Below are 25,133 nucleotides of genomic sequence, written 5' to 3' on the forward strand. Positions count from 1 at the left end.
TAAAAGAAATATCTGCTATTTCTAATTGTATAAAATCAGTCCAGTAGACCTGCCTTCCATGAGAGCTTGAAAAGTCCCGAGTCCTTTTTGTGATAATTTTGGTATTATCTTGTATATGTAAACAAATAGTTGAGACCATGTCAAAATAGTAGGTTAGGGTAGCAGGATCCTCCTGCTGAAAAGATGATGACCGTCTGAATGAGCCCCTGAGACCTCCTTTATAAGCAGTGGAGGAGAAATAGGACATTTTGGGTATGACAAAGGTATGATTTACCTCACCTGGAAGTACATGTCTAAACCAGGTCAAATGAACCACACCTTAAAGAGATCTGTTTCCTTTCACTGATTGTTAAAGGAACATAGGCTGATTAATTCAGATGTACAGTTCTGTAAAATGAATATCCAAAGTTTGGGTAAAAGAATTAGAGGTTCCTATATTCAGTATATTTGAGAGTTGGCTGTAAAATTTCTCTAACAGGATGTAAAAAGACTTACCTTAAGATAATTTTTTTCCCCTGGAAGCAGAGAGAAATTGGAAGTTATATAGTATGAAAATAACCAATGTATTTTACTTTTACTGGAAAGTTTTTAAAATTTTAAGTTATCACTCAATAATTTATCATGCCCAATAACTTAAGTAATATGTGATATCACATACTATTGTATGCATTAATGTATGTAGATAACTATTTTGGATAGCTCTATTTAAAAAAAAAGGATCCAGAATTTCTTTCTCTAACTGAAAGTCAGTGTGTATGTTTCAAATGTGGGTGTGCATATGCCAGAATGTTAGAGCCTAACACTGCTCAACATTTGCTCATATAAACACCTATAGGATGAACTTATATACGCACAGCACATCTGTACTGTAAAGCACAGTTACTGTAAAGCTAATTTAATTTCTGTCTTTGAGTGTGTACCTATATGCACATATTGTGGACATGCGAGTAGCAAGTGAAGATTAGACCAGTTTTTGGTGACTAGGTATATGCACATTTGCAGCGGGAATATGTATATGGTCAGTACATCTCAGGGGCCTCAAATTTTCAGTAACTTACTTTCCCATTTTTAAGAGGTTATTTTCTATGTAGACACACAAGTGAAAGTTCAGTTTGATAGGAATCCTTGCTCTTGACAAGCTCATACAAAAATGTATAATTGATATGGGAAAAGGCATGAATAGTAGAGCTGGCAAAGCCATAATGGGTTTCATAAAGTACAGGTAAACTGCTATGTTCACTGTAGAACAGCAAGGACATAATAGCTATACTCCTGGATTCCTTTCTGGTGACTTTTGGATTATAAGTGATAGTCAAGATTGTTGCTGAGAATTTTAAAAGCTTAAAAAATGGCCAGGAATTTGCAGTGGTAGATTCTTAATGCCTAATGGTAGATCTCTACATTTAAATTTAGTCATTTCAATGAAAATACACCATTTCTCAGAAATAGTCAGGAATTGGAATCAGTGAGAATGAACAGTTTTAACTGCTCTGCTTATAAAGCCCATTACATTTCAGTGCTCTGCTCCTAGAATTAGATACCAAATTATAGGGAACCAAATTACAACTTTTTTAGTCAGACTGGTTTTGGGTACAGCAGTAGTATTGATAACATAGAAAATAATTGCTGGTAAAAACCAGTATGGGCTCATGTGCCTTTAATTCATGCAATTAGAGCTGAGAAGTCATCATTACTGTAATGAGATGAGTTTTTCTCATTTAAGATTCATTTTTAAATGTATTTTAAAACCAGGATTTGTGAATAGGCAATATGTAGACTGGAACTCTTGCTATCTTCTGGATAGCTCTAGATGTATATTTATGCAGTAAAGGCTAGATCTTCATGAGCTCACTGATGATTTCACTCAGCTCCCCTGAAGCAATGTCTTTGGAGGCCAAGGTAAGACAGCACTGGAAATTCCATGGCAGAAGTACCTTTTGCAAAATGTTATTAGCTTTCAGAAGAATATTTCTTTTCCCTTTAGCAGGATAGCCACACTTTTATCTGTAATATAGTCAAGATGTTAACAGTCATGAGAAAGCAGTTTTGGTGAGAATTTCCCATTTTAAAATGTTATCTTCCTTTCAAGAATCAAGAAACACAGTTAATACATTTAGAGCAGGCCTATTTACTACTTAGAAAATATGAATGAATTAAAGCTTCAAAATCATTTTATGAGGTCCCTTTAGCACTGTTTTTATGAAATCAAAGGATATTTAATATGCTACAATGTTTCTGTAAAATGTAAGGGACTAAGTTCAAAGTGTCTTTGTAAAGAAAACCTTCATATTCTGTACATTTCCTTCTTTAAAATGAAAATGAGGCTTGATTTTTTTTTTCCATATAGCATATGCAAGTCTATATATTAGGAGAAAAACAAGTGAAAAAAGATCATTTTTCTCATTGTACATAATATCCCTCTGAGAAGACCATATTTTACTTTTTTAAATCATGTATTAGCTTTTTGTCACTTAGTTTTATGGGGCTGTATCTTCACATCCTCTCTGTAAGGTTTTCTAGACAAATGCTAAGACTGTGATTAGACCTATTAGTTATATTTCACCAACTTACTGATGTAGTTTCAGAGGAGTAAGTTGAGCAATGTCAAAGCAGGATCTGAAGTAATGGAAATAATAGAAAAATGTTGTTTGCGGTCTGTGCTAAAAAGAGCAGAACTACTTTTGTTTAGTGTTCTTTTGGTCATGTAGTTAAATAGAAAAGTCAACATTTTTTCCTGCATACAACAGTATCAAGATATTATGTAGCATGTACTAACAAAATATTTTTCGTGTGATATGTAGTAACAATGGTGAGAAAAAAAAGAGTGAGAGAGAGAAATGTAATAATGCAGAATGTGTGGGCATAATTTACAATTTAAAGTACCTACATAAAAGAGAATGTTTTATTAAAACACATGAGTCATTCTCCAGTTCTATGGACAGCAGCATTAATTTAGACCTTTTCTTTAAAACTGTTTTTTAAACCTTTCTTCCTGCCATGTGTCTGCCATACAGGTTAAATTCTGATTCTATAAAAGATATATATATTTTGTCAAAACCCTACACATTTATTCCCACTTATGAGGTATCTGTACTTACTAGAATTCTTCCTGATATTTAACCAATAGACATTTCTCTGGGAATTTCAAGCAAAGTTAATATGCTTTTTATTCTAAAAATAGTTTCTATATTTGTTTTTCTTATCAGTGTATCATATTTACCAGATCATTTAACCTTCCTTAAAACATCATCTACTATACAGCTGAATATAGAATACCATTGTTTTAAGTATTTTATTGAAGTGATTAGAATAAATACTAGTTTGTGTTAGAAAAGCAAAGAAATATGTTCCTTAAGACATAACTGTTTCTTTAGATTATGATGAAAACTTATTCCATATTCAAATGCTTTCCTTTCTGAAAATTCTGTTAGGAATACAATACAATATGCCTTTTCATTTAATTTACTGTAAGTAATTTTATAGGAACAGTTAAAAACTCTAAAGCAATGATGCTTTACACTCTACATAATTTTATGCACACATAGACACACACAAATGTACCTCCTTCCTCACTGTATTTCATATTCCATGTACTCTGTTGTTGGATCCTTAACTTTTTCTTGGAAGCACTTTGCAAGTCCTGCTAGCTGAGGTTATGAATTGGATAGGATAATCAGAAGTCTTTACAACTTTACTGTATCTTTGTCTGTCCTTTCTTTCACCTTTCCTTTACTGCACTATCTTGTTTGTCTGATTCTCGCAGGAGACATGGATTACAACTGGTTGGACCATACGTCTTGGCATAGCAGTGAGGCATCCCCAATGTCTTTGGTGAGACATGTGGAGCCTTACCATTTAGTTTCCTTTATCATTTCACATTTCCTTTGTTTTATTTACACTTTTGCATGTTTTCTTTTTTTGTATCCTTTTTTTTATCCCACACCTATAGGGGACAGTCAAAGGGGAAAAAGAAAAACTAGTGAGCAGGCAGTTTTGTCGGATTCTAACACCTTATCCGAGAGGCAAAAGAAAATGGTGTGCTTTGGTGGCCACTCTTTGGAAGAGGACTTGGAATGGTCTGAGCCTCAGATAAAAGACTCTGGGGTAGATACGTGTAGTAGCACAACTCTAAACGAGGAACATAGCCATAGCGAGAAGGTACTGAGTTATGGAGCCTGCATTTTAACCTGCTCATTTGGTCTTTGTTTGCTCTCTGTCACTCATTAAAATAGTGCATAAAATAAAAGATAGGGTGTTTCTAGAGACAATGTAGCATTTCTTAAGGTGCAGAAAAGAAAAACAAATGAAAAGTCTCTGCATGCTTGCAGCTTTTACTGTTTGGCAGCCTAAGAAAAAAATTGAGAGGCATAAAGGAATGTTGTTCTTATGGTTGCATAATAGCATATCATGGTATTACCTTCAAGTATAAAGTAATTAACAATAAGGATTCTACTGATTGGCTTATTTGATTTACTATGTTCAAACTCCTGGGGCTGAAATTAAATTAATAGTTTAAACCCCAGGTGAAAAAGGGAGAAAATTGGGTCTCTCTGCACAGAAAAGTTGTTTTTCTTTTTTCCCTTTCACTGTCATGGTTGTTCTTTTGTTTTGTTGCCATGCCATTTTTGTGCAGTATTGTGCAGAATTAAAGGCTTTGCCATCTGCTTTGGTATTTTTTATTTTTGCTTTCTCTTTGGTGGAGATTATGATAAATCTTTTTAGAGTTATTAGTTGTAATGGGAGCAGATTTGTCTGTGCCTGCTAATTTTGCATGAAATAGAGCATGAAATAGTATTTTTCTGTGAAAAAGTGCTATGATTACACAAAATAAAATGTAAAAATTTTATTAATTATGCCAATATACAAGGATAACTGTGCCCATGTATAGTAACGGAATGATAACGTTCACTGTAACTATGCTTCATATGTGAAGTAATTATTCCAAAAAACAAACAATACATTTAAATAGAGTAATGACTATACCTTTTAATGTATTCTATAATTTTTAATGTACTACTACTGAGAGAGAGTAAAACACTGAAAAAGTTTGTCAGTCTAAGAGAAAACTGACATGTTGGAATAGTGGAAAAAGAAGAAATGTCTCACATCAAGTTTCTGGTTTGAGTTAAACTTATTCAGTATTACTCTTATACTAGACCATTAAATATTAGTGTAATCATAATACTTTCATGGTATTTTTAAAATATATCAGGAAATGAAAAGTATTACTGAAATATTTTTCTTTAAAATCCTATTCACTGTATTTTCCATTAACACCATATGATAGCATCCAGTAACTTGGCAACCATCCAAAGATGGAGACCGTCTCATTGGTCGGATTTTGTTAAATAAACGACTAAAAGACGGAAGTGTGCCTAGAGACTCAGGAGCAATGCTTGGATTGAAGGTTGGTGATGAATAATTTTGGAACTAACAATTCTTTCAGTTAAACTAGGTATGTTTATAATGAAAGTATTCTCATGTTATATGGTGTATGCATACCAATATCTATAATGCCTTATCATTCTCAAAATTACAATATAGAGCCATTTTATATTCAATTACCAAGATTAATCTTAGGGGGTCCCTGACAGGCTCAAAAAATTCTTTTTTTCTGAAAGACTAGACATGTTTTCACAAGTTTGCTGAGAATTTCTGCTCTGCAAGGGTACTAATTGCATCCTTGCTGGGCAAGCCAAGCCCTGGCTGCTTTCTTCAATATTGAGCATTGCACCATGGTATAACTTCTGTTCCCCAAAAGAGGGGAGAAATGTGAAAAATAAATTATCTCTTTTGAAGATCTGGGGGACATCTGGAAGTTAAGGACATTTTAATCCAGAGCAGAGTCTGCCAATAGAAGAGCCTGTTTCTGGATTTTTTTCCCCTCTGTTTGTTTGGTTTGCTACATTTTAAATACACAAGACAGAAAATTATTTAATATTTATTTTATATTATCACAAAGTAATGTGTTTCATCTTTTTTGTGATGCAGTACTCTTCAAACACATTATGAAGCTATTTTTAGCTCATATCTTGATCTCATTTTCATGTGATATTATTATTTGTAGTTCCAGCAATACTAGTACAAGAATGAGAATGAATTATACACAGTAAAAGAAACAAGCATGTATTTATTTTGATTCAACGTCCTTGTTGTGGGAAATTGTTAAGAAGTTTGATTAATTCTCCATTCTTTATTTAGCGTGACACTGACTTCGCTTTGGGTACACGAATTAGGCTATAGTCATGCACTGTAAGTAGGGATTAAGTCTGTGTAGTTACTTATACACTAACATGCTTTGCAAATTTTTGAATTTTTTATTTAATTGACAAACAGTTTTACTTTGAAGTCAGTGGAGAAGCCAGTTAAGCATCACTTTTGGTATGTGTGTTATTGTCTTAATGTCAGAAAATGCAAGAGAAGAGGCTAACAGTGCCTAACAGTACTATGAAGTACTTTTTGTTTAAACTTCTATGTTTAAAATTCTAAAATCTTCTATTGTAAAGATGAACTCTTCACTGAGATTCAAGAACAGTTTAGATGCAAGAGAAACTACTTTTTAATCTCAATAGACATCTGAAAAGAGTGATTTTCAGCAGTTATTCCTGACCTGAATTTTCAAATATTTGTATTATGGAAAGTAACGTAAACTGGATTTAGTATTACAAATTTTAAATTCCAATATGAAAACTGTTAAGAAAACTTAAGAATTTGAAGATTGTGCTGTTATAACCAATTCTGGTATGTGAATCTCCTGATTGTAAGATAAATATTAAAGTCAAACCTGTTGAAGTTTCCTGTAGAGAAATCTTCAGTATGACAAGTATTTTCATCTGACTTGCCTAGCCAAAGTGAATTTGATAAATTGAGACGTTTGATGCTTAATGTGAACATCATGAGTTCTGTTACATTAATATATCTGTTTTCAGTTAAAAAGTATTGAAGTAAACAGTCTAATGACCAATACCTTACTTTTTTTTGGTGTGGTAATTTATAACACAGTGAATACTATACATATATTTGCTAAAGTTTAAAAGCTTTAGCATTCTGTATTTGCATTGTGTTTAAATCACACAAATAGATGGAATAGGTACAAACATAACCTGTCATAGCCAAAATTCTGTGGTGGTTTTTTTCAAGTGTATCTGTCTTACCTGGGCTACCTGAAAAGCAAGGAAATAATTGAATTCTTCTTTCTGTTGTGAGAACATTTAAGTCATTTAAAGTAATTTTCATTCTATGAAAATACTTCCTCTTTGAAACAGGTAGTAGGAGGAAAGATGACGGAATCAGGTCGACTCTGCGCATTTATCACCAAAGTTAAAAAAGGAAGCTTAGCTGATACAGTGGGGCATCTTAGACCAGGTATGTATCTACTATATATCTATACTGCTGAGTTGCTTTTCTGAAGGTGACAAGTGAGCGAGTTTAATTAGATGTTAAATCATGTTAAATAGGTGTGATGAACTACTGCAGAGTTCAACCTGACATTCAGTTTCTAGATTATTGACATTACTGCATTTGTGAAATATATAAATTCTCATGTTCAAAGTCATATTTTAACATTTTTATTCATGGTTGTATACTCAAAATAATATTCCACTGATGTCCTGCCCAGTCATTTTGTGGTGTATATTTTATTTAAAGCAAATCAAGCTATTACAAATGTGTGAACAGAACCAGCATGGCTAAGGAACTACTTCTATCCCAACATGCAAACCATGGGTTGCTAGACTGGAGAATGTGCAAGACATATTAACTATTTACATAAGAACTATCTGAACCTTAAATACTAAACTTGTAGAGGTAAATGGATCTTCAAAATAGTAAGTTGATGAGATACACTGTTTTAAAGATCTGCATTTTCTAAAGAGCATGTTGGGATTTCTGTAAGCCACATCTGCCAACGCAAGTAAGAGCTGTATCTAATTCAGTAGGGGCCCTACTGACGACATTATTGTTTCACTGAACTTTACATATTTGAAGCTGAGCTGCGGAAAACCTTTAATACTCAGGATTTTCCTGTATGAAGTACTCCAAACTTGTTCTACAACACAGGTTTCACAACTCACTGAACTGGAAGTAGAATGGCTTAAATTGTCATTGTAAGTACAGTCTACAGCAGACTTCCTAAGCAGAGTGTTATTACTGAAATTATAGGTGATGAAGTATTAGAATGGAATGGAAGGCTACTACAAGGAGCCACCTTTGAGGAGGTGTATAACATCATTTTAGAATCCAAACCTGAGCCACAAGTGGAGCTTGTTGTTTCAAGACCAATAGGGTAAGTAATTTCATAAATTTTTGTATTAAATATGATTAAAATGTTGCTAAATTTCACTTTTAGGGCAGAGCATATCAAACAGATTCATAAACATTGTAAACAGTAAAACTGTATGCAAAATTCTGTAAAGCAAAAACATAGCTAGAGTGATAGATCACACCAGTAAGTAAAAAGAGCTGGTACGAAATTCAGTATTCTCCGAGTCCCAGGCATTATCTGCTAATATGGTAAAAATTAGGTTCCCTTCTGTGCTTGTTTAGTTGGTGATCCAGCCTATATATGCTCTGAAACTATAGTTATACTCTTTATTGTTGCAATTCTTGACTCTTGATTTTTATTTCTCCATTCCCATTTTTATATAGTATATATAAAATAATATATTCATATTTGGTCTATGAACTGATGATGAACTCTATTTATTGAGTCTGCAGTGTAGAATTTTGCACAAAATACAGTATGCTAATGACATAATCAATATGCTTTGGAAAGTCTCGAATCCACATTCTCATCACCTTCATCTATGAAATCTATTAAATTATTGCTTGTTACCTAAAATGCTTGTTACCTGAATGAATACTACTCCCACTGTGTGGGACTTTTTCTTTGGTGCTTTCCATTGCCCAGTTTTCTTAACTTTCAGACCTATCTCTGAATGTCTAAACTTAATTTTTTCTTGCATAACAATAGTTGCTTTGTTAAATTAGACTGTGAATACTTCCCCTTCTTCATCTGTTCTTTTTCTTCCAAGTTTCTACAGCCTACAGTCACATCCATCCCTTTTTTACTTCTCCATTGGAAGTTCCATAGCTGATCGCACCAGGGCTGTGAAGAGGGGGATGATTATCACTGAATTTGAAGATGCTTACAGTTGTTAAGAATTTTCTGCCCCCCCCCTCCCCCCCCGATTTTATTATGATGTATATGATGCAACTGGACAGGGTGCTAGGTAATCTCATCTAGGCTCCCTTTTCCACGTGACATTGGACCAGATGGTCTTTCAAGTTGCCTTCCAGGCTGGGGTATTCTATGATTCTATAACTATATATTAATAAATATATTTATCCCTTTATTTTGTGTAAGTTGCATACAATTATCTTACCTTTATACAAGAAAGCACGGGTAACATAACAACTTAAAATTAAGAAGTACTAAAAAAAATCTAGAACCATATAATCTGAGGATGGAATTTCATGGTTACCAGTTCAGCTATAGCAGCAACTTAATGTGTTTGATGCATCAGGAACTTAATGTGTAGGAACTTAATTTGGTTTGAGAATTTTACACTAACTTGATAATAACAAAAACTGCTTTATCTTTTCAGTGAGATAAGAGGTTATCTCCTGAATACATATTGAATTGCAACCCCTTTAGGGTAAAAGCTGTATCATCTGTCCTATCCTTCAAAACCTTTGCATAACTTGGGAGTTGTAGGTATAATAGTAATGCTAAGGGACAAAACTACATTACTAGAAGAATATAGTTTCAGAAAAGGAGGTTTCAAATTCATTTCATACAGGTGTAAGATCTTTCATAGTTTCTCTCAAACAGAAGCTTATAGCAAAAGTTTCAAGGAACTGCTCACGTCTTGAAAATATTCAATTTTTTTTTTCTTTCTGCATTCTCTTCAATGTGCAAAACCTCCTGTATTCTTTCTTGTGCTTTTATATTTACTGTCTGTTGTTTGCCTTCATTATCATCATGTCTTCTGTTATGTTACCATGTGCTCCACTTGCTGTCCCTAGAGCAGCTCATCTATAATTCTTTAAGGAAAGTGATGTGGGCTCTCAAGGTGCCTTCTTCAGCATTAACTGCTTGCCACATAGTCTGAAGAACTGAGCCAGATCAGGGCTAAAAAGGTTGTTCTGTGTACTTGATTCCCAGTGTCTTTTTGCAGTAGATGTAAAAGAGGGTTTTCCCCTCCCAAATTTCAGTTACTAATCTGAATGGGTTTATAACTGAAGTCTCAGTGATGAATACTTTCTGCAAGTTTGTAAGGTTTTGGATTCTGGTTAGATGTATATAACTCTTTGGATTTTGATATTGACAATATAACCTCAGAAATGTTTTTCATGGGATTTGAACTGATGAACTGGAAATAACATATTACCTTCTCAGTTTAGAAGATTTCAGGTGATAATCAAATGGACTATAGAAATTAATACCTTGCCCAAGGGAATGTAACACCATAGGTCTGTGTTCTGCCCCAGAGAATAAAGTTTCAATGTTTTTAAAATCATTAAAAGTTCAGATTTACCAGATGTCAGAAGCGATAATTAGAATAATTGATGACCACTTGAAGGATTTCACTTTTGCATTGAAATATATCCTATTACTTATAAAGAGAGTGTCTTGATGTTCTCATGGCAACGCACTAATGCATGCCAAAAATCTTCAGGCAGTTACTGGCAATTAACTTAGCTGAGAGAGAGAACCTGTTGTCACGTCCTGATATTCTGCATACCAAACCAAATTCCAGTAAACACAATTGTTAGTTCTTCATTTTATTATGGGCTGTCTGCTATGAAAACTGAAGATGACAAGTTAAGCTGATAAAGGAAGTTAAAATGGAAAGCTCCTTTAAAAAAAAAATCACACCATTTTGGCATGCAATTTATCACTTTTTCTATGTTAAAATAAAAATTGATGGCCAAGTTCCTATTCTATGCGAGCTGGCTGTCTCTTATACACAAGAACTTGTCTATTTTCTGCTTTCTAATTCTCAGAAATAGTTATTTTAAAATGCATGTTATTTTCATAGTTACTACTGTTTTGAATTTGGAAGGAATGATGCATTGTGTTTTATTAATTATTTTGTACAATCTGCTTGCAGTGGAACATATCTTAAAATGTAAAGAGATGCCTTAAACTACTTCTGCTTCTCCTACATCTGTTTATCTCAGTGAGAATTCCTTGTAAGAAATACCATTCACACTACTGTGAAATACTGGTATCTGTATGCTTTAGGAACATAAATGATAGTGCTCAAAGCTTTCAAGTTTATTGTTTCAGCTATCTATAGAAAACTCATATTCAATCTGTTCACAATGATACATGCTTTCAAGGTTTGAAGTTGTCTGAATTATTGGGTACTGTGCATCAGTTCACTTGGAAATATTCCTCAATCTGCTTAGTAAAGCTGTCTTTCTAGTGAGTCTTGAAAAAAGTTTGGAAACAGTATACCAAAAAGGAACTAGATAAGTTTTATTTATATATAGTACAGACTCTTTTTTTTTTATTGTATGAGACAGTAGATATCACTGAAAGCATTTTTAACTTCCCCTTCCTTTTCACATACCTTTGCAGTGGGTTGACCTTGGCTGGCCACCGAACACCCACCCAGCCACTCTCTCCCTTCCCCTCCTCAGCAGAATGGGGGGAGAAAATAAGACAGAAAAGCTCAGGGGTCAAGATAGGGATGGGGAGGTCACTCAGCAATTACCATCATGGGCAAACCAGACTCGACTTGGGGAAGATTAATTTAATTTATTAGAAGTTAATAAGAGAATATGTTAGTGAGAAATAAAAACAGACCCCAAACCACCTTCCCCTCACCTCCCTTCTTCCCAGGCTCAAATTCACTCCTTTGTTGCTGGCTCTTCTACCTCCCCCCTCCACCGAGCAGGGCAGGGGGGTGGGGGAAGGGGGCTGCAGTCAGTCCTCCTCCCCCCCCTTCTGCTCTGACCTTGGTATCTGCAGGGATGCTCTCTCAAGTTTTTTTCTCACTCTTCTCTCTCACAGCTGCTGCACAGCTTTTTTTTACCCTTTCTGAAATATGTTGTCAGGGAGGCACCACCACCCTGGCTGACAGGCTCAGCCATGCCCTGCGGTGGGTCTGTTGAGGTCAGTTGGAACCGGCTGGAACCGGCTGTGTCCGGCACAGGGCGGCCCCGGCCTCTCCTCACAGAACCGGCCCCTGCAGCCCCCACTGCCCGTACCTGGGCATCTGTGCTTAATGCAGCCTTGAAGAAACCAACTGCCCTGAAACACACATTATGATTCTAAATATTGTTCTTGCTGTGACTCAGAGCTGAAGCTCCTCATCTTGCTTGGTTTTGCTCAAATACCTCTGAAATGATTTATTAGCATCCTGATAGTTTTTCTTAGCATACAGTAATGTTTGCCCTTTGTAGGAAGAATATGTTCCTTTGGGGGTGGGTGGGTGTAACGAGGTACTTACTCATTGCAAGAAAGTGCTTTAAAATTACATAGCTGTACACACAATTTAATACAGGTGTTGCAACATCTCACGAATATGCAAGTATGCAGTTTTGCCAAATGAAATCGCGCATTTTATTTAGTCACGGAAAAGGTAAGATTGTCCAAATTTGGGATTCTAGGACAGTGAAGGACATAATGGGATAGCCATTATTGGCAGTCTAGTATGTTCGAAGAAGGTCCAATAGATTTAGTTAATGTATGATGTCATCAGAAAGTCTACTACTCACAGTTTTAGTCAACCATTAACTCTGAGATTGTTCTTTTTTTTTTTTACTGAATTATTTTATTTGTGACTGTACAGCCTGTCTCCTGCTTCAACCAAACCACTTGTTCTGTAGGCTTTAATTTGCCACTGAAATTATTTATACTGGATAAAAGATAAATCTTCCCCTTGGCTGAAGACAGCCAGCAGATCATACACCTTTCCTGAGGCCTTCCATGGGGACTTGAGAAGTGTTATAGCGTAACTGAAATTTGAATATGCTTGTTAGATAAAGGATCAGCCTGTCTTAATTTTCCTGATTTCAGGGACATTCCCAGAATACCTGACAGCACACATGCACAGCTGGAGTCCAGTAAGTTTCAATTGTGGGGTAGGAAAATCTTCTCTCTCTTTTATGTAAGCACAAATAGATTGAAAAATGTCATCTACAGTCAGTATAGCTCTCGTCTCTTTGTCCCTATTTGTCTCAATATGTCATCTTACTGTATTACCTATCTACCTTTGTTTAATAATAAACTATCAAAAGTCAGGATGTTTTGATTTAGGCTTGACATTTGGTTACAAGCTTAGGCTATTTCTGATTGAATAGAAAAGCATAATTCTTACTAAGATACAAGAACATTAATAGTAATTTTTAATTTCCTGTTTTGTTGTTTTGCATTTCAATTGAACCTTATAAACTAAAAAGGGGGATGAAATGTTCTTTATTTACAACCTGAGAAATAGCTACTTTGAAAACAGAATACTTCTACTTTATTAGAACCATTCAGCACTCCTTAAATTGGCTAAACAAATATTTCATGTGGGGAAAAATAACTTGTTCTTTGGCTGTGATCTGATAAGATGGATTTCAGCCTGCAGTTATTTTTTATCATTGTTTTAGAACTCTTTTATAATAGAAGCCATGAATAAATGCAGTGGCATAAACTTGATTATAATAATATGAAAAACTCCTCCAATAACTTTTCACTGATCAGCCAAGTCTTAAAATAAAATCCATTTTATGTTTTGTGAGATGTGGATTGTCTTTTGTATTTATAAAAATACTTTACTTTTACTCTATGTTTTATATGTCAAAATTTGTCCTCTGACAGTTTGCAGACCTTGTAGATTTGAAAGAAAATGCACAAAACCCATTACATACATCTTGATGTTTTTGTAAAAATCTAATTAAAAATTAGTCTGTACAAGATAATAAGTCAGAAGACTGAATTTCTTTGACAACAATAAAGTATTTGCTTTCCTATTTAGGAATTTTGGGCCTTCAACTTACTGATATAATCGTAGTCAGAAATATCTGAATAAAATATTTTTCATCCTATAAGTAAAAGCTTTTGATTGCATCTGAGCACCAAAAGATTGAGTATCATTATTTGGTAATTTTACATAGATAAAAAAGCAATATTTATCAGAACTTTATTGTATGTTTGCTTATACTTCTACAATTTTTATTTAAAGAACATTGTAAATAATGCGTAAGTGCTACTATTTATAAAATATTTTTATTTATAATTACAGGTTCTAGTTCATTTGAATCTCAAAAAATGGACCGACCTTCTATTTCAGTGACTTCTCCTATGAGTCCTGGCATGTTAAGGGATGTTCCACAGTTCTTGTCTGGACAACTTTCAGTATGTAAACATTTCATTGATATTAATGTTGTGCTTTTTGCAGCATATACAACTCTCACTGCAGAGGGCAAGCTACTTCTAACAAATTTCTTGTTAAACGAGCTAAATTTTTTGATTAATGCTATGTATCTCAGTGTAGGCAGGGCCATAATTTCATAAGGACATGCCATTTTATTAGCTTTTGGAAATTTTATATATGATGAATTAGAGACATATATATATATATATATGTATATTTATCTAGTAACCTAGACTGGTAGAGTCAAATTTTCAGAAAGGTCTAATCTTGGCCTCCAGTTATGTTTGTGCTGTTGAGTATATACGCTTTTTCAGCTGTAACACTTACACATACAGTTGGTAGATTTTATTACCTGTGTGCTTGGACATTAATATTGCTTATTTCTTATACACTAGCTTTCATATATACCTTTCCCCAGATATCCTTTTGATTGTTTACTAATGTATTTGTACCAGTGTTATTCACTTTTGTTCTTCATTCTCATTGAGAACAAAGTTCATTGCATGAATGTTTTCTTTAAAAGGGTAATTTTTTGTACTAAACTGAAGAACTTGGGTTTTGTACACCCTTCTGTGTCATTTACAACTCCAAAGTGTGATTTTTCAAAAGTGCTCGGTTGTGGCCTGGTACACATTGAAAAGGAAAGAAAATGGAATGGAAGCAGTGCAAAACTGGTGTTAAACAAGTTTGAAAATGTCACATTCATATTTCTTCCAAGTTGTTTATGTTAAGATAATGAGTGCGCTATAAAAATCTGCATAAAATCTAAGCAGACTGTTTATAAGTCTCACAGAAATGGTTTATGGTATTGATAGAGGAGGGGAAGAAATACTTTTCTGTCTATTCAGCAGCCGTGTTCGGTCCATTTTGCAATGCATGAGCCATTATTTGTTTTGCTCATCAGATCAGCCATCTACAATATATAATTTTTAATTTTCTGTAACTGTTGTACTTAACTGCTTTGAAAGACTCAATCCTTTGGATAAATGGAAACTAGAAATCTTGACTGTAGAGTGCAGAACGCTTTGCACAAAATACAATGACAAGGGAACATGAACATGAACTGTCAAATACACAGACCAAGGTTTCTAAAAACCAATTTAGTTTTACAAGACAGCAAAAACTGTTGATAGTGGAAACAGGGGGGAAGGAAATCTGTTTTGTCCAAATCTCATGAAAGATTAGGCTGTCAAAAAGTTTTGGTTCCTAGCTACCAGCATGAAATTCAAGATCCAGAGTTAGCTGCTCAGACATCCAATGCACAGACACTGTGGAATGATGGTCCAAATAGGAACCACACAGAACTGACTTTCATACTTTCTCAGTTTCAAAACCAAAATCTTCAGGAGTTTAAGATTAGGATTTATTAGTAAAGTCAGTTAGTCTGTTGATTTTGTGGTTTGACGGGATACTGCAGTTTGAGGTGCATAAGAATAGTATCAGGAGATTTGGAGGTATATACTAATTTATTAACAATAACAGAATTCACAAGGTTTTATATCTCAGAATGGCATATAAATTCAGTGTTTAACTCAAGAAGGCATCATTCCTTTTTTTTTTTCTTGCTTCAAGATATAAATGCCTTTATTAAAAAATTTATAGCATTTCTTTCCATCTAAGGAAACCAAATAATGTTAGGACACATTTAAAGATCTTTCCTACATTTGTCCTCTTTGTACTCCCTTATGTACTGTTTGCAATTATATACAATACCCCCTACTACACAATATCCTTGTTTCCCTCAGAGAGCAGCTGATATCTGAGAACACATAGCTCCGGTTGACTGACACTGAAGTCAGAAATGCTCTGTAACTTTCTAAATTAAAGCCCCACTGTCTCAATATAGACACCTAACTTTAGTAGACAGTTTGACAATTTGGACACTTATCTTAACTCATCAGCTAAAGAAAAGTTGGAAATAGCTGTATTTCATGTTAATCATGTTAATGGCACAACCCAGCTCCTGCTGCTGTGGGCTCAAGGCTTTGGGACGCCAGTACTAAACATTTTGCTTTGCGACAAAGGCTGGCTGTCATAATGTCTGAAGATGGTGTAGATACATAGCAATGTGGCACCTAACTGGGCACATTGAAATGTGTAGACTAAAGTGTATTTTTAGAAAAAGTTGACTTTAAGAGAATTGAAGTGTGCTAGAGGAACAGTTTTTTCAAAACAGTGTGTATCTGTAGTTTCTTTCTGAGCTGATATTTTAAGTTAGTTTTGAAAAATCACAAATTTTTTTACTTTTCAAATTTGGGGGTTTATGTGCCTTGAAGGTAGTGCAATGAGTAGTTTTTCCTTCACTTTTAAAAATTCTAGTTTCTCATTTTATAATCTTAAAAAGTTTTGAAACTTTGGAAGAGTTAGTGAAAAAAACAGCTCTTTGTAAAGTTGGAGATGTTTTTAAAATTAGAACAGACTATGAGATTTTCTAATTTTGGGCCTTTAGCAGAGGTGAAGTAATAGGGAAAAATTGAATTTTAAAAGTCTCCTGAAGTTCCAATAACTATTTTAGTTTGAACACTACAAAATGGATGAGCTTCAGTATTTTGGTTTTCCATGATTTTAATCAGCTCCTTTCTGACAGAACAGTTCATGGAACACTCATTAGTTCCAAATAGCCAAATAAGACCTAAATGGAATGAAATACTAAATTCCGAATGTATTTGGGAATGTGTTCTTTATGGTGAGAGCCGAGGCAGGAGAATAACTGCAGAGCCCTGGCAGTAGGTGGGGACAGGATGCTGTTCTTTGTGGAAGTGGTGGGTCAGTTGACTTTCTGGGCAATGGTGGCTGAGTTCAGACAGGTGTGATGAATCTGAGGAAACACATGATAGGCAAGATTTTGGAAGTATTTTCTGTACTTTTGGACAATACTATGTAGTCCTGATGGGCTGTTGTTAGGGCAGCTGTGGTTAATAGGCTGTGAAATACAAGAGTTGTGGGCAGAAGTGGAAATACCTACAGTTCAGGTGGAGGTCTGAAGTATTTGAATAAATATTGGATATATGCATCCTTATTCAGACAGTGCTACATATACTTCAAGGGTTTTTATATTAATAGTGTTTTGGAATGTATTTATTTATGTTCAGTATGGTTTTAACCAGTTTAGCTGCAGTGATGCCTCTATATTATTCAGGGATGTCTTTGTCTGTTCAGTCTTCTGTGTTTTCCTCTGTATTGGCATTAGTCTGTGTACCAGTTTTCTTCTGTTGAGGTTACAGTGACAATCCAGAGCTGGCTAATAGGATTTCCCATGAAGCAAACCATCTCACATAGTTAGGAAATCTTTCTATTAATGATTATTCTGACCAAATACATATTTAATTTAACAAATTATGTGCAGCTACAGTAAACTATTGTGCAGTTATAATTTACTAATATATATAAATAATTTATTTGTATTCTGTGCAATTTATTTTATGGCATTTTTGATCCACATTGTTCTTTCAGGGGAGTATCTGACTCTTATTGCAATTATTGTTTTATTATTTGCTTCGTCTGGTTCCTCTTTCTGTGATTTTTCACTGATTTGTTTTTCCTTTAACATCATTTTGAAAAAGTCAGTATTCTTTGTGTATTGGTGCTCTTCGCTTCCTTACTGCATTCTGGCTACCTTTTTAATACTGCATGAAAACTATAACTTGGAATGCTTTTGCAATAGTTAGGTTTAGAGACTGATAACATGACTAGAAGACTGTGTAAATGGATACCAGTATAAAATTACAATATTTCATTTTTGTACTGGTGGAAATTCTAAGAGAAAAGGGATGTAATTTTAAAAATTAATCTAGTTCCTTGTACAGCTGAACCACAGAACCACTTCAGTAGATTTTCCATACATATTCAGTTTATAAAGCAATAAAAATACAGGTATATTAATTTTAGTTGTAATATCTGTAGCATATTAGAAAGCGGATATTGTACATTTTGAAGGACATAATATGTCAGCATGTTGGGGGGATGAGGTCAAGTATGAGACACGCTCCCCTTCCCCCTTTCCCCTTTTTCTTTTCCCCTTTCTTTTCTCCCCTTTCTACCTCTACACAAGTAAATTGCTCTTTCTGTAACGTCAAAACCTGGAAAGTTCTAGGTAGTGCACACAAGGTGCTTACTACCCTCCATTTCCCAAGGCAGAATATGGCAGGTGAGGGTCCCTGGTGCATGGTTGGAGATATTCTATCCCTCTTAGGATTGTGATATTCTGGAATATCTGTATTTGTCTTGTAATACAGAGCAGAAGCAATGTGAAAATCTGCTTTTATTTTATGTGAGTAGGTCACCCATACATTGGGCTATGCAGTACTGCCTGTGCAGAGCGGGGGGCAGTGTGCAGCTGCTGCACCTTGCAGAGCACAGGAGCACATCAGAGAAAACACGTCATCCAGACTGTGAAATTTTCTTATATATCCTCTTGCTTTGGTGTGAGAACAGATTACTTCACACATTTTATGGAACAGATTTCTCCAGGATCTGTGCATGCCAAGTAAGCAAGGAGGGTGGCAGAAGCATCATCACACTGCCTATCTCCATACTTCGGGTACATTTCTTACGGAAGTGAATATTGAGTAGTAGCTTATTTCCATCACTTCAAAATAGATCAATAATCTCAGGAAAACTGAGCAGGGAGGTGAAGGAGATTCAAATCCATCAGATTGCTGTGGTTGTTGTGACCTACTCCCATGCTCCTGTTCTCCCACTCCCTGGCCCTCTGAGGTATCAACATATGCTCCTGTTCCTGTCCATTCCCCATACTCAGTACCCATTCTGTGCCACTCCATTAGCTGTTGCCCTAAGCTGAAGATGGACAGTGGTTGGTTGGAGTTTGTAGCTAGTCCAGGAACTTAGGAGTGTTGCCTGTACTGATGTAGTGTTGATGTAGCCACTGGAATCCACAAGGCTGTATGTGGTCAGAAGTGTTATATCACAAAAATAAGAGTTATAAATGCATCTATGTGTGCAATGCAACTACTAAGTTTGCTAAATGCTCCAGATCCCATTTCATGCAAGGGTTTTCTGTATATACCATATGTCATTTCTGTCATGATTGCTGGAGAATTGAAATACATCAATTGTACCTTCCCCCATGTAATGCTAATACCAGATAGCACTAACTTTCTCTTAATAATTTTTTAAAGTATTTAGGAGGGCTTTTTGTAGAAATGCCTCTTACTTTACTTGCTGTACTCTAGAAAGCAACCAAAGCTGTCAGTGCGTGAACTGTACTTGTTTCTCTCTCTGAATATGCATCTACAATCTTCCTGAAAGGGATGATCAAGCTGAACTTATGTTTCCTACCCCACTTTTAAATCACACTTTGCTGACCTGCTCCTTTTGTTAATGTTATTTCTAAATCTATTACAAATGTTATCTGTAGACCTGCAAAGTGAAATCCTTGCTCCTGGGGAATCAGTGGCAAAATTCCTGCTGACTTCCCTAAGGCCAGAATTTCCATCGGAGGGTTTTGGTATGATTTGGTAACAGATTTGCAGATTTAATTTATGCATTGCATTAAAATACTTTGTGTTAGATAAATATGTCGTTGGTGTAAAGCTGTGTTTAAAGTAATAGTTGTGTGTCTTTGTTTTTACTTTTGGTCTTTTAGTTTCCAGCGTGTTGTCCTTTTTGGTTTTGTTTTATTGCTTTTTCTTTAATTTTGCTTACCAGAGCCAAAGCCTTAGTAGAAGAACAACGCCTTTTGTTCCTAGGGTTCAGGTAAAGACTTCGTCTGCCTGACAGAAACTAAAGTTGTGGTTTTTTCTTTTGTTTGTTATGGAAAATGCATAGTAGGAAAACGTTACATTATAGTTCGTTTTCCCATGTTTTTAGTGTGTTGCTTTAAACCATATTAACAAGTTCCATGTCATCTTGTAAGCAGCTTGTAAAATTCTGCATGAGGGTTAAAATACTAAATTAAAATTTAAAGAGACAACTAGTTTTAGTTTGCTGTTTACCCAATATTAAACTCATACAGGTTTCAATAGTGATGATGGCTATGCATCCCACATACAAAATGTGTGTACTGTTTAAGCAAATAAATAATCTTGTGCTTGAGGTCATTATATAAAGATGAATGTCTCTTTAAATCATTCATTATCATTACTTAACACATCCTTTTTTGCATTTTCCAAGTAATAGTAGCGCCTTGAGTGGAAGACAGGCAAAAAATTTGTACCTTGTTTAAAGAAACAGATTTCTTTTGTATGAAACTTGGTTCTTGCATTTTAAAAGTACATCAAAATAATCAAAACTCTATTTAAATAAAAAATGAATTCTTCCATTGTGTTACTGAATTTATTTAGCTTTGGTATTCTGTTTAGGTACAAGTTGTTTGCCTTTTTTCATTAGGAAACTCCTAAGGTACTGTAGATTAATGCAAAACTAGGTTTTACTAATACGTTACAATGCTTATCTTTCTTTGCTGCATGTTTTTCAGTTTTTTTGTAAATAGAATATTATCTGCTTTTCTTACAAAATATCTTTATGGAGTTGTTAATCTTTTGTGTGGGAGCTGTATAAATGTTTCTCTCGTTTGATCAAGTGCTCAAAGAAAGATGTAAAGGATGATCTAAATGATCAGAATAAGATGACTAAATTTCATATTGAAATGGAAAAAAGATCATATATATATATTTATAAAGGAATTCTAAATAAGAGTGTAGGAAATGGTTTGGTTATGACTCATATTTGATAAAGTATAATTTTTTTCATAATATATTATTTCCTGAAAATAGTCCTTACAACTGCTTAAATGTAAATTCAAAATAAAAAAATCTAAGAAAAAAATTGAGATTAAAAAAGTAATGTCTTGATAGAATTGTTTTAGGTTAACATATCATTATGTGCTACTGACATAAACTGTCTCTGTATTAAAAACTTAAAACATCCTTTAGCATGATTAAGAAAGCTGGCTTCTGCTCATGGTAGTGAAATCAGAGGGGTACAAATTCAATCACAAGTTGTTAAGTAGTTCATAAAGGTAAATACTGTATATGACAGAAGTAGTCTTTTAATATTTATTTTCTTTTTAGAGATGTGCAAAATAAATTAAGAAATGATATGACAATTGATTATTCAATTTAAAAAAGAAACGTCTGCCTGAAACCTGCATGTTTCATGGAATGTTGTAATGTAGAAGTAACATGTAGTAGTTCCGTATTTTAATCACATTATATAACATAAAGAAATAGATGTAAAAATTGTCAGTTCTACTTAGGCTAATATCCTGTAACAAACAAACAAAAAAAATTACTTTGACCAAACAATTATGGTAGTCATTTAAGAAAATAAAACAAGTGTGATACTTAATAGAGAATATCCAACAAGAGGTGAAAGTGTATAAGGCTTACTCTCTCACCTCTGACTGGACTATTTTTGATATTGTAGGTAAGAATCATCTTTAGCTGCAATTTTGTTTCTGCATAATGTCTGTGGAGTCATTGTGGACCTCTCTAACAGTTTTTTGCAGAGCTAAATAACAGTCAAAGCTAAACATAGTGTTTGTGACCAGTTCCTGAAGAGCTCAAACTTACGACCTTGGCAACATCTTTACAACTAGACTGAAACAAAAAGTCACCGATCTGCCCTCTTTTAGTAGGGATGGTAGATAGTTTAACATGGATTAATTTAAGATCTATTTACAATGCAGGCTGCAGAGAAGAACATAAATTCTCCAGTGATCTTTAAACAAGTCTGTTAGAAGCGGTCCAGCAGCAGTGCAGAACTCTGGTTACTTTTTGGCATGAGAAATTAGCTAACTCAGAGCTCTGAGCTGTTGTTGATGGTTGTCAGGAAGTATACGTTACATTGTGGGCTGTGGTATAGCTGTGTCTGTAAATTCCCTACAAGAATTAGGATCTCCAAACATTCTGTTTATACCTATTTGTTACATTGCTCTCAACAGGAAATGCACATCTTTATTCTTGCTTGCATCTTCTTTGCTTGTTAGTCTGAAACTGATCCTGGTGATAAATGTCCCAGATTCTGGCACAAGTTCCTGTTCCACACTTCTCTCTGTGTCATTCCATTCATTTTCTAGCTCTTGTACCACTGGATGATTTAAAACCCATCATCATTACTATTTTATTGGGAAGAAACCCACTCAATTTCCTTTTTTCCCTAACATGCACCCTTCTCCTGAACTTTTACTAATTCTACTACAGTACTTGGAAAAATGCATATTTATTTCCTTAACTTTTAGATCCAGTTTAGCGTACCAGCAAATTTCTAACTTACAGAGTAGTGCTTTGCGATATCTTTGTAGGAAATGATCTGTTCTTAAATTTGTGTTTTCCATGCAGTATCTCTTGTTTACTTGGTGGAGCCTCCTTTTGAGCCAGAGTTGCCATGAAACCACTGGTTTTTTTTCTAATTTCAAAAATTTCAGACATCCTTTTTTCTTTAATACAGAACATCATTATATTTGATCATGTATAAAGATATATGCATGCGCCTATTTGGCATTATTGAAATCAAGATAAAGCCACTAAGAAAAAAATTTTTAAAAGAAATCTAGATTAGGGCAGCCTAAATACCTCCATAATTTTCTGGCCCTCATATCCTAGAGGCTATTCAATTTGACAGCCTTTTCTTGTATTTTTTCCAGCATATCAGACAGCAACTGAAGCAGACAGCAATAGTAGTTTGGTTTAGCAACCCTCAGTAGTCAGGATTTGTTAGAGGTATGTTTAACAACATGCAAAGCTCACCTCACTATACTGAAGACGTCACCACCTCAGGGCAGTGTCTGCATCTACATAAGCTTAAGTCCAAATAAAAAGTTTGCTGTAGGCATTTTTTTAAATAAACTGAGAAATTTTGTTTGTTTGTTTTTTTTTGCAACAAAAGATACTGCTGGTGTACCTCTTGTTTCAGCATAATGCAAGAAAGAAAAGTAGTATCTCAGTTTCAAAATATTATACTAAAAAACAGCTCTGTAGGTTACGTGAAGAATTATAATGAACAACAGAAGAACAAAAATGCCTGACCAGCTGTCTCTCAAACCCAGTGATATTTGAGTAGGCTGTGGTGGTAGAAATTAAGCTGCAGGGCAGGCAGTCTCTCCCAGTGGCACAAGTTTTATCTCTTTTCCATGAGATTCGTGAAGCAACCCTTATATAACAAAGAAAGAAATAAAGTGTAGCATAGAATTAAAAACCTCAAATATTCCCTGTTTTTAAATCTAAAGTTATCACTTAAGATATAGTATGCCTGTATATGCTGTGCACAAAACCATGTTAGAATTGCATAGTTAAGCAAAGAGTCAAACATTCATGAAATAGGAATATAGGAAGTGGCAATAATGATATTATCTAGATTTTCTTAACTGATTTCCCTTATGCATATGTATTAGACTATAGGTCCTAATTACGTGATTACTTCTTTTCAAGAACTCTGACCTCAGTCAGCACTCTGAATAAAATTTCTAGTTAAGATGAGATATAAAAGAAAAAGGATGAAATCTAGTAAACTGAATTTATGTCCTTAATTTATATAACTTAACTTGTGCTAGCTTCAAGTAAGTCTGAGGTACCTTGGGAAGGAGCTTAGACTTGTACAGTTGAAGGAAAGAACTAAATACCTCAATATCTGCAGTGAGTGATCCAGCCCAAATAAAGGACACCTATCCTCATTAACTCTATTTGAAATATAGGCTACTTCAGAGGGTGACTTAATTCTCCAGAGGGAGGCATCTTCTTCTGAGGCTACAGAGGATCAAACAGGACACTAGATACCTGCATTCTCATTTCTCAGAATGCAACACCAGCAGTCAGCTTTTAAATACTGTTCTATGTGTAGGAGGCTCATTCCAGAAACGGGACATCTGTGGGTTAAGCCCTGTTTAGACTGAAGAGATTGAACCTGTCTCTCAGAAAAGTGCCTTTATCATCAAACTATTGTACATCCCTTTCTTCTCTGGAGTATGAAGTCTCATCTGAAGCTGAGATACTGTGTGGCTGGGAATATAAGTGTGTGGTGATAGCAAAGAAAGCCTGATTTTGGTGTAGCAGATTCCAGACCTGCTACCCAGAATGTGTATTGATATTGTATTAGACTACTATTGGTTAAAAACAAGAAAGAATCCTACCAAGCTGGGACCAGACCCTCATCTCTGTTTCCCCCTGATGACTACCTTCATCACCTGACTGCATAAGAGTTCTTGTTTCTTGCGCTCTGCATGGCAGGTATTCTTACCTGGAAGCCTGTCTCAAGGAGTGCAGCAGAATAACTCTATGGAAAACAGACCATCTCACAATTCCAGGACGCATTGAATGTAGATGACTGTTTGCCTGAATGTAGGTTGCAATGTAAATTTAGTCAAGAATTAGATGCACATCTGCCTAGGGAAGGAGCCTAGGCAAGGAAAGTATATGAGCATGTGTGTGGCAAGTAAGTTACCAGGACTTCAATACTAAGTTGAAAGATGTTTAGAAAGCATTCAGGTTGGATGACTTTCTAAGTGAATTTTAGGTACCTACATCCTAAATTATCTAGGTAGACAAAGTCCTATTCAAGAAGTTTTTTACAGATGTTAGCCTCCACATTAGCATCAGCCAGGATGGTTTTCCTGTGGTGTATTTTATGTGTTGTAATTTTAGCCTTCCCTTTCCATCACAGTTTCTTAAATGTTCTAAGCTTTTAAAAGGGCCATTCCTGCATGTGTAAAAAACTGCTGAATGGAGGGTTTGTAGACTCTGCTCTGTTAGTCAGCTGCTTAAGTCTTTCAGTGCTGAGAATCACACCCGTGTCTTCTTGTGG

The 25,133-nt window shown here is 34.9% G+C and overlaps 1 protein-coding gene across 41 annotated transcripts in view; it reads left to right on the plus strand.

Annotated features, from left to right (window-relative positions):
• Nucleotides 1-25,133, plus strand: part of RIMS2 (regulating synaptic membrane exocytosis 2) — a 489,382-nt gene that overhangs the window by 256,393 nt on the left and 207,856 nt on the right. For 21 of the 41 annotated variants that reach the window (XM_075023763.1, XM_075023771.1, XM_075023767.1 and 18 more), the window contains 6 exons: nt 3,764-3,831; nt 5,288-5,407; nt 7,266-7,365; nt 8,161-8,284; nt 13,031-13,077; nt 14,244-14,356. In XM_075023763.1, coding sequence (XP_074879864.1) covers nt 3,764-3,831; nt 5,288-5,407; nt 7,266-7,365; nt 8,161-8,284; nt 13,031-13,077; nt 14,244-14,356 — 572 coding nt within the window. Of the gene's footprint in view, nt 1-3,763; nt 3,832-3,949; nt 4,159-5,287; nt 5,408-7,265; nt 7,366-8,160; nt 8,285-13,030; nt 13,078-14,243; nt 14,357-20,042; nt 20,091-25,133 lie in introns of all 41 variants that reach the window. The other 20 variants (XM_075023757.1, XM_075023768.1, XM_075023760.1 and 17 more) reach the window with 3 other exon arrangements.

This window comes from Buteo buteo, chromosome 3 (assembly GCF_964188355.1).
Source record: "Buteo buteo chromosome 3, bButBut1.hap1.1, whole genome shotgun sequence".
NCBI lineage: Eukaryota > Metazoa > Chordata > Aves > Accipitriformes > Accipitridae > Buteo > Buteo buteo.